This window comes from Myxocyprinus asiaticus, chromosome 35, assembly GCF_019703515.2.
Source record: "Myxocyprinus asiaticus isolate MX2 ecotype Aquarium Trade chromosome 35, UBuf_Myxa_2, whole genome shotgun sequence".
In the NCBI taxonomy this organism is placed as follows: Eukaryota; Metazoa; Chordata; class Actinopteri; order Cypriniformes; family Catostomidae; genus Myxocyprinus; species Myxocyprinus asiaticus.
In genome coordinates, this window is record NC_059378.1 from 26,561,233 (window position 1) to 26,576,386 (window position 15,154).

The following is a 15,154-nucleotide window of genomic DNA, read 5'->3' on the forward strand; positions in this document are numbered from 1 at the left end:
TCAAGTCACCCACATCCTGTCTCTCAAAGTTTACTAAGAACAGCGTATCGCAATAAAAAATAGTATTAATATTGGATATTAAGTCTTTTTAGGTATAATGTATCTACACATGTAGGCTTCTGTAGTCTCTTGTGGTCCACGCAGTGTTGTCAGCTTGAACTGGTCCATAATAGCTTGATGAATAACTGTGTAACTTTTTAAGTAGTCGGGGAAAAAAGCGTTATTGCTAAAGCAGACAGCAACTCTAAACAGATAAACAGCACCTATTTATTATTGATTGACTATTTTCAAAGCATTGACGAGCTGCATAAAATACATTCTTTTACAGCATTTGTCCAACATTCACAACATTCAACCATGCACAATAAAATATTAGGATATTTTGGGCAGTGAAATGTTTAGTTTATAATTTAATCATAGACTATAAAATAAATGTATTATTCGATGACAGTTTGTGTATGAAGCTAAACTTCATGTTACGACCATTTTTATTTTAAATGTTTATTTTATTTTTATTGTAAACCACCGGGTAACTTATGTACATCTTTTTTTAGCCTACATCTCTGACACTTTTGAAGGACAATTCTGTTAAATTTATGACTCAATATTATGATTCTTCATGTTTTTGCGGTTAAAGAAGAGCTCAATGAAATTTTCTTTGGTTGGTATTTAAAGATTTCAGACTGATTGCAGACCAACGTGGCTGCTGCTAAAGCAAATATCAGTTATTATTTAATTTTTTTTATCTTCTGCGGCAGCTGCTTCGAGACGCACACGGACGCATCAGGGATTTAGGTACACGAGCAGAGCACGCAGAACTGCCCTGCATTGTGCGATTTCATGCAAATTAACTAGAAAATCATGTCCGTGACGACATGGCCCTAATATTATCAGTGGGTTTTTCCAGTGTTTTTGGATGTAGCATTTGCAGTCAAATCGTGAGACGTAACTTCTCAGCGAGTGCTAATTACTACTGTGTTGACTCATTTGTATGTACTGTATTTTCCCACATCAGTTGGCAGATAGAGAAAAAGATTCAGAAGGAAATCTCAGTATAGACTATTATTTCTTTAGATAGGTATAATTTAAATAAAACTAAATTAAATTAAATTGACAAAAATGAAGTAGAAATAAAAACTAAATTAAAATTCAAAACATAATAACCTTGGTTGTAATGACTAACGCAGCTTTCACTTTCTTTAATCTATGTTTGAGTGGAGGGGAAAGAGCAGCAAATAATTTAAATGTCAACAGAACGCAATAAGAAGTGTGTTGAAGGACAGCTTTGTCTTCATACACCTAAAGCATATGCTTTCATTCTAAAAACACTTTGAAGTCTGTTCAGCAGGATACTAATCATAAATTGTATATATGAAATGCAACAGAGGTGTTTTTGTTAAATTTATATTGACAAACTGTTCTCAGAGTCGACTCGGACTCGGCCTGTTATGGACTTGGTCTTGAGTCCGACTTGGCCCCTTTTGGACTCGGACTCATCTCGGACTTGACCGTTTAAAGTCTCGGACTTGACTCGGACTCGACTAAGGTGGACTCTAACCCAATACTAATTCATAGTATATAGCGATTTTCCCACTTCACAAATGGGTTCATCACTTAAACGCATCCTATATATGAGATTAATCAGCTATATTTGCAACTAAATGTAATCTTACAATTTACGTCTGCACTAAATATCGACTGATAGTGGATTTTGCCTATACCGATAACTAAGGTGGTGGGAAAAGGCAGATAACTGATTAATCGGATGATAGTTTTTAAAATGGATTCATAGAATGTTAGAAAAAAAAAATTTGTCGGCACAGACGTAGAGGCCAGATTCCAAAATGAATAAAATCCCAGATGTAGTATATTTTTCAACCAAAATCCCAATAATGATCAGAAAAAAAAGACTGGGTGCATAACCTGGGACTTTTAACACTAAACAAACCTGAAACACACCAGGGACTCTTATTTTGAAATGAATAAGGCTCTGTTACAATGATCTATATTTAATATTTACCAAATTAAGCTTTTTGTAACCTATATTATTATTATTATTATTATTATTCACAATATATGAAGTTAGAGACACGATGTATGTGCTGATGAGAGACTTTTCCATATAGTCTAAATTTTCTATGCATGCCCTCACTTCAATTTAAAAATAATAATAATAATTATCAGAGGAACACGGAGGAATAAAAAAACTATTGGCAACTATAGGCAAAGATTTTTGCCAATAACAATAGTTCCAAAAAGCAACTATATATCGGTCTACCTCTAAACTGCACAGACAATGAAGCAAATGAACTGGTGAACTTGAATTGTTACCCGCTAGTCAGAATATGTACCTTGTATTGTGAATATGCTGTTTACGTAAAACGCACTACAGTGCAGTATCCTAAACTGTCTAAAACATGGAATAGTCTCTAAAGCATGAAAGATTCACCAAATAATAACTTCTAAAAAGTAGCTAATACTGTATTTCAGTATGCAGTATTTATAGGCCATTAAGAAGATCAGGCTTATCAGACAGTTTTCTCATATTGTTTATGCTAATATATCATATGTTTGATCTGTTTAAATAATTAAATGTTTATACCAAGTTTTTAGAAATTTTATGAATAGTTGTTTAATGTCTGAAGAAATTTTACATTTTGAAGAAAACAATTATGACTAAAATAAACAGTGTAAAAATTAACACTTGTCTGCGACAGTCACATTTTCAGAGTAGACTATGGTTTTCTGCCTGGATATTTTGCTATATAAATGGTATAGTACAATCTCATACCACCCAGCCCTATGTCAGGATAAAACATTTCTGCCCTGATAGAGTTGTAGTGACCAACAGATTGCTGTTGTTGCTAAATGGAAATGTCTCTTAACAACAACAGTACAGTCATGAATTGGTAGGTTACACAAGCTTTCAGAAGTGCTAAACCGCTTAGCACAAAAACATTGGATGTCCTTGGTTGCAACACTAACAGATCTATACTGTAATTGAAGCAATGTCAAAACAAGAACTGTTTATCTGGAGCTTCATGAAATCGTGTCACTGGTCGTGAAGAAACAAGCAAAGGATGACTGTTTGCAAAGCTGAGCGTTGGCCGGATTGGTTTAATGCTTGCTGTTGCACTCTGAAGCAGTGGGAACACGTTCTTTGGAGTGATGAATCATTCTTCACCATCTGGCAGTCTAACAGACAAATCTGGGTTTGGTGGGTGCCAAGAAGAAAACTACCTGCCCAAATACATCGTGCCAGTATTTGATGAAGAAACAATAATGAAATAGGACTGTTTTTCATGACATTCTTGACAATTCTGTGCTTTCAAATGTTTGGCGACAGATTGAGGAGGGCCCTTTCCTGTTTCAATATTACAGTGTTCCTAGATACAACAGTAAATCCATAGAGAAATGGTTTGTCAAGGTGGATGTGGAAGATCTTAACTTGCCTGGACAGAGTACTGACCTTAAACCATCAAATACCTGTTAGAAGCAGCAAAGGGGGACCAGCTCCACAAAAATGCCCATGATACAGTACAATTAAGTTTGCAACCCCCTTTTGTCTCAAGTTTACACACCCCTTTCAGAATTTATACAAATATAAGAAATAAAAGATTATATTTTTTTATTTGGAACTGCCCTTCAGAAGCTATGTAACAGATATTTACATATATCCCACAAGACAAAATGAAAACAATTAACACAAATGATGCTTATTCAAAAGTGTACATTCCCCCTGTAGTGTGTTGCCTTCTTGAGCATCAATGAATGTTTGCACCTTTTGTAACCTAGTCCCTCAGTTATACTAAGTGTCAAGTGCTGAAACTCTAAATTATATTGCCACTGTTGGCAAGAACTTAAATGTGCATAATAAGCTCTTGTTTTAGCACAGAATCAGAATCAACAGGGGTTGATTTACAAGTGAGAGGTGGTACTTTGTTACTGTTTAGGATGCATCAGAATGGGTCACATACATTTTTGACCACCTCTTTATTTGGTTTCAGTAATCCAATCACATACGGTGTACTTGGTGCTATACATTTTTGATCGGATCACCTAAAATGCATCTTAAATGATGTAAACGAGGTCCAAGAACATTTGCAATTACACATAAGTTAAATTCAAGTGAAACCAAAGTGCTTTGCATTCACGATCCACATTAACACCTTAAAGGCATTTTTGAAAGATTTACCTTCTAAAGAGCAAACAGAAAATAAATGCTCGTAACTTTAAGAAAATGTGTTTGTTATTATTATTTGGTTAATTGCATGGATTTTGTTTTATATAAAACCCCTTTAAAAAAAAAAAAAAAAAAAAAAGAGATTTTGAACAATTCTGAGATTTTCAGTTTTAGACTCTGCTGAGAAAACTACTCAAATAGTAGTTGTCAAAAGTAGAATTTTTTTTAATTTTTTTTATATTTCTTAAGCCCCGTTCACGCCGCCAATGGCATTGTCGCTTGGTGTCGCTAGACTCTGCGATCTATTTCGCTAGTGGGCGTTCCTAGTGCTGCCACTGCTCTAACGTTATTGGTGGACTGCACAACTGGCCATAGTATCTTTTGAAATGCTGATTACAGATGATACTGTCGATAAAACTAGGATTACATTCTAATTTGACAAGGAATCAGTTCTCTTGCCTCTAAAAATGAACCTTCTCCAGAGGAGAGCATTTTATATAAACTGCATTAGTGCTTAATGCATCATGTCATTAAACAAGATGTCAATAAACAACATTATATCAATATATGAATCAAACTCGCTCAGAATGCCGACACGGTTTTCCACGCATCATTTTATTAGCCCATATCCATGTATGTGGTTACAGAAAAATTATATAGAACAGTGAAATTGCTCACAGAAACTTTTAACTTCTCCATCTTGCCTGCATTTGTATACAGTATCTTCACTCACAGCAGACAGGTTACATGAGCTTCACGGTCTTCACTCTCATTGGTAGTCGCTTGCGAATGTCGCTCGTCATTTGCATAAAGTTGAAATTTTCTCAACATGTCTTGTCGCTTGCCATGGTGATCTCTGTCCGCAATGGTCTTGGCAGCACGTGTCACCGGAAGTCGATGTACTCTCATTGAAAATGAATAGGATTGTGTGATCACGTGATGCCGCTGGCAGTGTGAATGGGGCTTTAGGATGCAAATAAGAGAGAACTTTTGTGTTGTTCCCGAACATGTCATGTGTATAAGGCAAAAATTTTGTGTTGATACTACAGTGGAATCAAAAGTTACAGCATTTGGAATGCAGGTGGCTCTTCTATAAGTGTCCAAAAACCTCTCCAAGCAAGTATTCATGTGTTTTATTGAACATTAAAATTGAATAACTGAAATCTATGTATGAAAACATCTCAACTTAGAAAATACATAAACTTATTTCAATGAAGTACCTAATAATGAAAATCAGATCACATGGGCATCTTATTCCATCACTCCAAAAATTTTGCGTTTTCTGTGTGTGCGCGCTCTGGCTCTGCTTACACAGGTGGGATAATGCATCTTTCCAAATATGGATTCAAATGCTCTTTAAATATCCAATAAAGATGAACTAACACAGGAAAGATCATGTTCCAGTGAATCGATCCCAGGGAAACCATCGCTATAGAGATGCCATTAGTGATTAGCCATGACACCTTTTGAGGAATATTTCAGTATCTACACGTCATGTTACGTTCAGTATGGTCTGATGTAAGTTGCAATATGCCATTTTCCAATATGCCATAAACCAAAATGTGACACAAATTCTGTTTATCTGTTTATGAAATGTGGATTTCACACACTAATACTCACTGTAGTTTGGTCACTGAGTGAAACAAATTTGCTCATTGTATCCTACCAATCAAGACGTTTACAGAGATATATAACACATGGCTATGGGATCTTTTTGATCTTTTTACTGGTTCTAAATAGGATTGTTGTGATCCTTGTATATATTTTCATGGGATTGTGGCGCGAACGACAAAAGATGCCGTGTGCACACCAGATCGCTCCAGAAGCGTTTAATCTTCATGCACACTTAGGAGCTGATCTTAGTGCAGTTCGTGGTGTAGGTCAGTGAGATGGTCTTAGTTTATTTAATGCTGTACGACATCTGAAAATGAGACACAAAAATGCCAAGTTCATGGCATTTATATATTTGCTTAAAATTCCCTTATTAGGATATCAAATCAAGACTGGAAATTTAATTGCACAATAAATGCAGTTATCTTAAATAACTGCAGTTAGATAAAATAATCACAATTAGGTGATTATGTAATAATTGTGACAGGCCAACCATTGATCGATCAAACAGATGGTACCATTGTAAGTTGCAATCAGATGTGCTGATTAATTTATTGAATTAATTGCATACATCAATTATTACTGAGAAATGCCAGCAAATAAAGAAAATTTAGTATATAATAATTAAAATAATTCTAAGCAATATAAACAGAATTCAGATCATTCAAATACATTACATTATTATGGGAGCGTAAAAGTAAAGCACTGATAGACAATACATAAAGTGGCTTTAGAAGTCTATTTTGTTGTTTCTTCTATTTCCATGTCATTGAACATAAACGTGTTATTGGCCTTCCTCAGACATTGGTCTATTTGGCATTGAGATTATCAATCTCTCAGAACACATTCCATCTGCATCAAACCAGGGTTATTTTCGTAAACTAAAACTAAGATGAAAACTTGATTTAAAAACATTTTCTTAAACTGAAATAAAGTAAATATTGCTAAATTAATGAAAAACTAAACGAAACTAACAACAGTTATTGAAAAACTAATAATAAAATAAAATAATAATAATAAAAAATAAATGGTCGTTTTCATAATCATCAAGCACTTACTCCTCATGGCGGAATAATCTGACCTGTGTGGCTTTGTTGGTGAAGACCTGCAGATGGCGATGTGGCGTGTGTTGCACGTGAGGTTAGGGGATTCTGAGGACATTAATGATGGCTGGTAGTAAAAGCCTTGTGTGGATCTTGAGTTTAATTATGAAACTGGAAAAGTAGCTCTCAGTGTGGGAAGCAGTAGATGCTGACCTCATGTTTCCAAAGATCTGAGGTATGGACGACAGCTTCATATGAAAATAAGAAACACGAAAAAGATTTACAGTCATTTGGGTTTTGGCAGAATCCAGTAGTGTAGTCTAGCACCAAGAACAATGAGTAGTTATTTTTCCCGTAACTGTTTAATCTACTGAGGCGATGCTGAAGCACCGTTTTTTTTTTTTTTTTTTTTTTTTTAAGTGTGAAGTATAGACACTACAAATGTCCCGCTCATTACTTAAACTGAAACTATGATTGGTTAGCAAATCTCTCATCCTAGCTGAAGCGAATGTTCTGATTGGTAGTTTAGCTGAATCAGACTGTCTATATTTCCCGTCAGCGCTCCTGTCTCCCGTTGCTTCGTGCTGCGATAGTCGTCATAATTTGCGCTGTTAATTTACTTCGCTACTAAATGTAAGGGCATAGCAGCCGCTTGAAAAAGTGATTTTGTCCCTGCACTTTTTCAAGCTAAACCCATATCGAGTCCAAATGGTGGATTTGTATACAGTATTATTTGCGATTTGTTATTTTGGGCTGATTGAGCAACCATCCAGCCAATCACAGGTAAGTTTCATGAGCCGTAACAAACCTTATATAATAGGCCGTCAGTCAGACAGTCTTAACGCGGCTCCGCTCATTTCTACAAAGTTGCTTTCAACAATGCTCAATTATCCATGTTTTTTATCAGCACTGATGTTTATAGAAATTAATAATCTAGAGATGAGGAACACACAAACGAGAGTTATTTATCGGCATATCATTCTTGATTGGCAGCATTACGTGAAATGCACTGCAAAAAACAAAAACAAAGGACAATCCTTCATTGAAGCACACATTGTAAGTGGAGTTTATATCAGCGCCTGAGTCTTCATTAAGTTATTCTTTTTACATTGTTTGTGAGGTAATGGTTTGGTTGTTTTTGCCAATTTAAGCAGATTACTAGATCTGTGTTAAATATGTAAAGCTATTTTTAATATCAGCTCCTGTTTTTTACATCTATGTTGGTGTGCAGTCGACAAACTGTAGGAAAAAAGATAGATCTGCTGTGTTCTTAGAACACAGGCATTTTACTGAAGTGAATAGATATGTAGACATGCTTTTTGTTTACATGAAAACAGAGACGTTATTGAAACTCATAATAATATAAGACTATTATTGTTGTCTTTTGATAAAAGTCATGCTCAGCAGCTCACAAACTGTAGGGAAATGATAGATTTGCTTTGATATATAATGCTTAAAACCTCTACTAAATTTTCTTTGTAGGTCTGTAGACATACAAATTTTAAAGGATTAAAATTTTCTTTTGATCATTGATTCAGTGACTAACTCATTTCACACAATACACTCATTTGTCACCACCTACTGGCATCACCAGAAATGGTCACTGAATCATTAAATGGATCTGAATGAATTTTGGTGAACGTAGTCAAAACACTCGAGCCACATGGATACATTTAATTCCCACAATGCACAAGCACAGTAAAAAATAAAACTGCGCACATGTGCAAGTTGTTGATGTTCTCCGCAGATGCTGGTCAACTGAACCGATTTGTTTTATAATCATATCAAGTCTCTTTTTTATACTTTTGTCGGTGTTGCCTTTTTTCTTATGACATCAAATAATTTCTATTAAATTTTTCTTACTATACTTTTACTTGTATACTTAACATAGATAAGCACATTATAGTACACCAATAATACAAATAACAGTAATTCTTATGTGTAAAATATAAGCTAGTTAAAAAGTTCGCCAATTGATCTTAAATTTAAAGGTCTTGCTTATTTTAGATGTAAATCTGTGTTCTAAAAAAAAGTGTTCCTTTAATTACTAAACTATAATTACTAAAACTGAAACTAAAATATATAAAAATGAAATAGAAATGCGTCCACAAAATAAAAACTAAACGAAAACTAACAAAACCATTAATGAAACTAACTAAAACTAAACTCAAATTTAAAACAAATTTGAAAACGGTATTAAAATAAAAACTCATTTAAAAAACTATAATAACCTTGCATCAAACAGACGCTTTTGGAGCGTCTCGCTTTGGTTGCATCGTGTTTAATTGGTTTTCAGCACCTTGCGCCCCAAATGCCATGTTTTTAGGATGCTGTTTCAAATTAAGTGTAGTTTCAAATTTTGAAAAAACCTGTCTTGAGATTCCTGCATTCTGTTGTCCTTTGTCCAGCTGTCTTTGACCACAATTGTACATCATCTGTGAAAGACTGTACAGTCTGCCCCATCTTGGCTGCTCTTGTTCGTTTGATGAGGCACATTGCCAGTAAAGCCTGTGTTCCAGAGTCTGCGCTGACTGCCCCCTACTGCCCCGGATTCACAAAAACATCAAGGCGGTACTTCAAGCTTGAATTGCTCTAATGGTAGAAGAACAAAATGTATTATTCCAAAATGTATGTACTGGGAGGGGGCATTATTAATTGTGATAATTTTCATAAAATTCATCACACTAAATCGAAAGCCCTAATTTTACCATCTGAAAAAAATTACACTTTTAATGCAAAATGTGGACATACTGTTAATTATTATCTTTTCACTCAAATTGTTATGCTCAATATAATTTGTAATAAAAAAATAATAATAATTTAAAAAGAATTCAAAATAGAAGCATTTTTACTAGCGTCTAAGACTTTTGGACCCCACTGTAATTTTGTAACAAAATGAGATAAATGCAACAATAATATGTTTAGTAATAATATAAATATACACTTATGTGCCTTCAGCCTTCTAGCTTTGACTGAGTACTACTAAATCAAAGAAATGCATGAATGATTACTACACATTTCTCCCTGGGAGCTTGTTTTCAGGACACGCCAGTAGCGTTCCCACAACAGATGTGCTGTTGTGAATGGCAGGGCTTCAGCCCAGCCCCCACACTACATTAATGTCAGCGTGTTCCCTGCCTGTGCCTTCATGATGGGCGCACTACGCAATGCTAACCATGGCACAAGACATCCTGCCTCCATTCCCTCATCTCATCTCATCTCATCTCATCTGCAGCAGTGCTCAGAGACGGGTGCTTTCTTGAGGGGGTCTGTCTGTGCTTCCGCCCTACATAGAGGATTTGGTGTTTGGTTTCTGTCTCATGCCAAAAGCGAGAGGACTTGTATTCTGCCCCGCATAATCAGCGGGTTTGTCTACGAGCACATCTGTTTGGGGCCGGCCAAAATAGTTGCATTCATGCATTCTTGTGACGGTGGATTATGACTCCCTCCCATGCCTGAATCTGTCTTTCTTCCTAACTCCCTCACTCTTTCTCCATCCTTTATTTTCTCAAGATGTCACTGTTTTGCTTTCATTTGGTGCTTCTCTCTGTCATTTTTGTTCTTTCATAATTTTGTGTTTCTGCAGACACTGTTATGTCCCTGGGGTTGATTTTTTTTATGAAAGGCCTGGGGCCCTTTTTATATTTTTTTATATTTTTTTATAAATTTAAACAATTAATTAGAATTGTTTAACCTCCTGAGACCCAAGCGTGACTGCTTTGTGCATTTTCCATTTCTATTTTTGATTTGTAACTAGTAGCATCTAATAAACATGCATATATATATATATATATATATATATATATATATATATATATATATATATATATATATATAATATTCTAGAACAAATCGTTTTCCTAAGAATTGACGGCAACATATGTGGATAGCAGGACTAAGTTATGAAATTTTAAATAATACCAAGCTATTGAAAGTCAGATTTAGTTTTTTATCAAATAGTTTATTATGTTTCCAGGAGTGTTGGTTGTTCATGTTTTTGAGACATTACATCAGAAATTAGCATAATTAATTCTAGTTCAAAGTAATGGCCAGCATTATCCAATCACTGCCAACCATTTAATTACATTAAAAATTCTGAATCTATGTACTGATTACCATTGTCCCACGTCTGCAGTCTCAGAACAGTTTGAAATGCACCTTATTTTCATCCTAACTCCATATTAAGCCACTGAAAACAAAATATTTCAGCTTTTGGATGAACCCATTAATTCTCAATGTGATAATACACAGTAAATATAGGATTTCTAAGGAAAAAATGCACTGAAGTACACATTAGGATACATTGTTTTTAGCAGTGTGGCGTTTCGCAACAAATCGCTCATTTAAAAAATGGCATATCGGATGAAACTACACAATAATCTTTTGACTCAAAAAGGTTTTATTGTTCAAACTTAATTAGGTTTCTTACCAGATGTAGTTTTGTTGCCGTTTCTCCCAAAGACAAACTCTGCTGTGGTCAGCGCCATGTTGTTTTGTCACATGACTCGAAAGTTTAACCCTTTACTGACAGCCCAGAGTCTCCTGAACTGAGATCAAACCAGCCCGGCTGGCACCAACAATCATGCCATGGTCCAAATCACTAAGATCAAATTTTTTCCCCATTCTGATGGTTGATGTGAACATTAACTGAAGCTCTTGCCCCTTTATCTGCATGATTGTATGCACAGCACTGCTGCCGCATGATTGGCTGATTAGATAATCGCATGGATGATTGTTGGTGCCAGATAGGCTGGTTTGAGTATTTCTGTAACTACTGATCTCCTGGGATTTTCACACACAACAGTCTCTAGAATTTACTCAGAATGGTGCGATAAACAAAAAACATCCAGTGAGCGGCAGTTCTGCGGATGGAAACACCTTGTTGATGAGAGAGGTCAACAGAGAATGGCCAGACTGGTTCGAACTGACAAAGTCTACGGTAACTCAGATAACCGCTCTGTACAATTGTGGTGAGAAGAACAGCATCTCAGAATGCTATTCTGAGATGCAGGTTGGTGCTGTTTTGGTGGCACGAGGGGGACCAACACAATAATAGGCAGGTGGTTTAATGTTGTAGCTGATCGTGTATATAGGTGTTAAAAGTACTTAGAAATTCTACTGTGAAAATATGGGTATGGAGTGAAAATTTTACTCAATTAAAAATCCAAGTATCTAGCTAAAAACATTAATTGAGTGAAAGTAAAAAAGTGTTTACATTCAGTTGTACTTAAGTATTAAGAAAGACTTTCAAAAATAAAACTTGCCCTGAGAAATTTCTAATGTAAAAAAATGTGACAACTAGACCTGGTCTCCCCTATATTTTGGTACAGTTTCATCACTCTCTCATGTCTTGTTTTATAGACGGTGGCCATTTTGGAGCAGAGGTTGACACTAACAGAGGACAAACTGAAGGATTGTATTGAAATTCAGCACAAGAGCAGCTGAGTGAGACAGAGAGACACACACTCTCATCACTCTGCTGGAGCTACAACTAATTCTCAGTCACTTACTGAATAATGTTTTATAGTGGTTTACTTGTGTCCATTTCTGCATCATTCATACCCAAACAACAGTCAAATTCTTTTTTCAACATCCTAATTTTTTGTTGTTGTTGATAGTTGTGAATGAAACAAGCTACAATTCATTTATTACTTGGTGGCAGATGTTTTGTATGAGGTGCATTTTTTGCATTGAAAAGCACTGTTTTGACATATTTTTGCTGAGGGTGTATTCATTTCTGCAGAATATGGGCATTCCGCAAGTGTCCAGTGCTGCAGCCAGTAGCATCAGCGCAAGCATCAACTTTACCGTAATGCAATTCATCCTCAAATCACACACTGAAATTCATCCTTGGGTGGAAATCTGATAAGAGAAATCAAAATGCAATGCATTCTTTACTTGTGGAAGCTAAGCAGTATACATTTTCATATTTTAAACTTCACTAACTAGGATTTGTTGTATTTATCACTTGTGTTGCTGTATTGTTGATTGTTCATTTTTCCTGTGAAACTGTGATAAATACTTGTTATTTTCAAATAAAACTTTTATAAGCTGTAGGTCTTAAAGGGTAAGTTTACGCAAAAAATGCAAATTCTGTCGTTAATAATGCACCCTCATGTTATTCCATTTGACTTTCATGGAACACAAAAGGAGATGTTTGGCAGAATGACAGCCTTGGTAACCATTCACTTTCCTTCCCTTTTTTTTTTTTATTATATATATATATATATACAATGAAAGTGAATGGTGACTGAGGCTAACATTCTGCCAAACATCTCCTTTTATGTTCCATGGAAAAAAAGAAAGTCATACAGGTTTGGAACAACATGAGGGGGAGTAAATGATGACAGAAAATGTATAATATTTGGGGTGAACTAGCTCATTAAATGTTTTGTATTGTGCATTTTATGTTTTGCTTTATTTTTCTCAAAGAAAATGTCAATAAAACTTGTGTGTGTTTATATAACATTATGCTTTCTGTGCGTAATATTCTGTAATCTTACTATGTATTACTGTAAATTATAGAATGGATACTTCCGGGTCATGGATGCTGATTGGTCTATGCGAGGTTCAACAGTGCTTCAGAATAAAGCAATAAAGAGAAGCAATCCTAAATTGTGAATATAGTTGAAGCTGAAGGCTGTTAGACACTATTAGAAAATTGACTACAGTATACACTCACTGAGCACTTTATTAGGAACTCTATTCTAATACTGGGTAGGGCCTCCCTTTGCCCTTAAAACAACCTCAATTATTCATGGCATGGATTCCACAAGATGTTGAAAACATTCCTTTGAGATTCTGGTCCATGTTGACATGATTACATTACACAATTTCTGCAGATTTGTCAGCTGCACATTTATGCTGAGAATCTCCCATTCTACCACACCCCAAAGGTCTTTTATTGGATTCAGATCCGGTGACTGGGAAGACCACTGAAGAACAGTGAACCCACTGTCATGTTCATGAAACCTGTTTGAGACGACTTTTGCTTTGTGACATTGTGAATTATCATGCTGGAAGTAGCTGTTAGAAGATGGGTAAATTGTGGCCATGAAGGGATGTATATGGTCAGCAACAATACTCAACTAGGCTTATTAATAAGCAATGATTGATTGGTATTAACGGGCCCAGAGTGTGCCAAGAAACATTCCCCACACCATTACACCACAACCACCACCAACCTGGACTGTTGACACAAGGCAGGTTGGGTCCATGGATTCATGCTGTTGGTGCCAGATTCTGACGCTACCATCTGTGTGCCTCAGCAGAAATCGGGATTCATCAGACCAGTCTTCAACTGTCCAGTTTTGGTGAGCCTGTGCCAACTGCAGCCTCTGCTTTCTGTACTTGGTTGACAGAAGTGGAAGCTGACATGGTCTTCTGCTGTTGTAGCCCATCCATCTCAAAGTTCGACGTGTTGTGCATTCTGCAATGTTATTCTGCTCACTACAATTGTACAGAGGGGTTATCTGAGTTACCGCAGCCATTCTGTCAGCTCGAACCAGTCTGGCCATTCTCCGTTGACCTCTCTCATCAACAAGGTGTTTCCGTCCGCAGAACTGCCACTCATTGGATGTTTTTTGTTTTTGGCACCACTCTGAGTAAACTCTAGAGACTGTTGTGCGTGAAATTCTCAGGAGATCAGCAGTTACAGAAAAACTCAAACCAGCCCATCTGGCACCAACACTCATCCCATGGTCAATCACTAAGATCAAATTTTTTCCCTATTCTGATGGATGATGTGAACATTAACTGAAACTCCTGACCCATATCTGCATGATTTTATGCATTGCACTGCTGCCACATGATTGGCTGATTAGATAATCGCATGAAAATGTAGGTGTACAGGTGTACCTAATAAAGTGCTCAATGAGTGTATATTTACAACATAATACAACCTTAAGTTTGCTTAAGCTTTTTGTGAGTGCAATTATTATAAACATTTTCAAATCCTCATCCAGTAATAACAAATTACTGAAAAAGTCATTGAATTTCATTCTAAAAGTATACAACACTGTATGTAGTGGCCGTTTTATAAAGGCTATAAGGCACTCAGTGCTGTATTGTGAATTTACTCTACTGCTCATCATGCCTAACCATGCCCTTTAGCTGTAACTGAATTTGTGTCATAGCACAGCCTTTCACACATTTTTGCTTTACTGAAACATTTAGATAACTGAACAACAAAATAGGCTGCACCACCATTTAAAAGAATAGTTTAGTTACCCAAAAATGAAAATTCTGTTATAATTTACTAATCCACATTTTAGAAACCTGTATGACCTGTTTATTCCGTAAAGGACACAAAAAATTA

At 35.8% G+C, this 15,154-nt stretch overlaps 1 protein-coding gene across 2 annotated transcripts in view; it reads left to right on the plus strand.

Moving 5' to 3' along the window:
• The window catches only part of LOC127425954 (POC1 centriolar protein homolog A-like), a 127,157-nt gene extending 113,873 nt beyond the window's left edge, over nucleotides 1–13,284 (plus strand). The window contains exon 10 of one of the 2 annotated variants that reach the window (XM_051672329.1): nucleotides 12,199–13,284. In XM_051672329.1, the coding sequence (XP_051528289.1) occupies nucleotides 12,199–12,282 (84 nt within the window). In that variant the 3' untranslated portion in view covers nucleotides 12,283–13,284. The remainder of the gene's footprint in view (nucleotides 1–12,198) is intronic. The other variant, XM_051672325.1, reaches the window with a different exon arrangement.
• The last annotated feature ends 1,870 nt before the right edge of the window (nucleotides 13,285–15,154 follow it).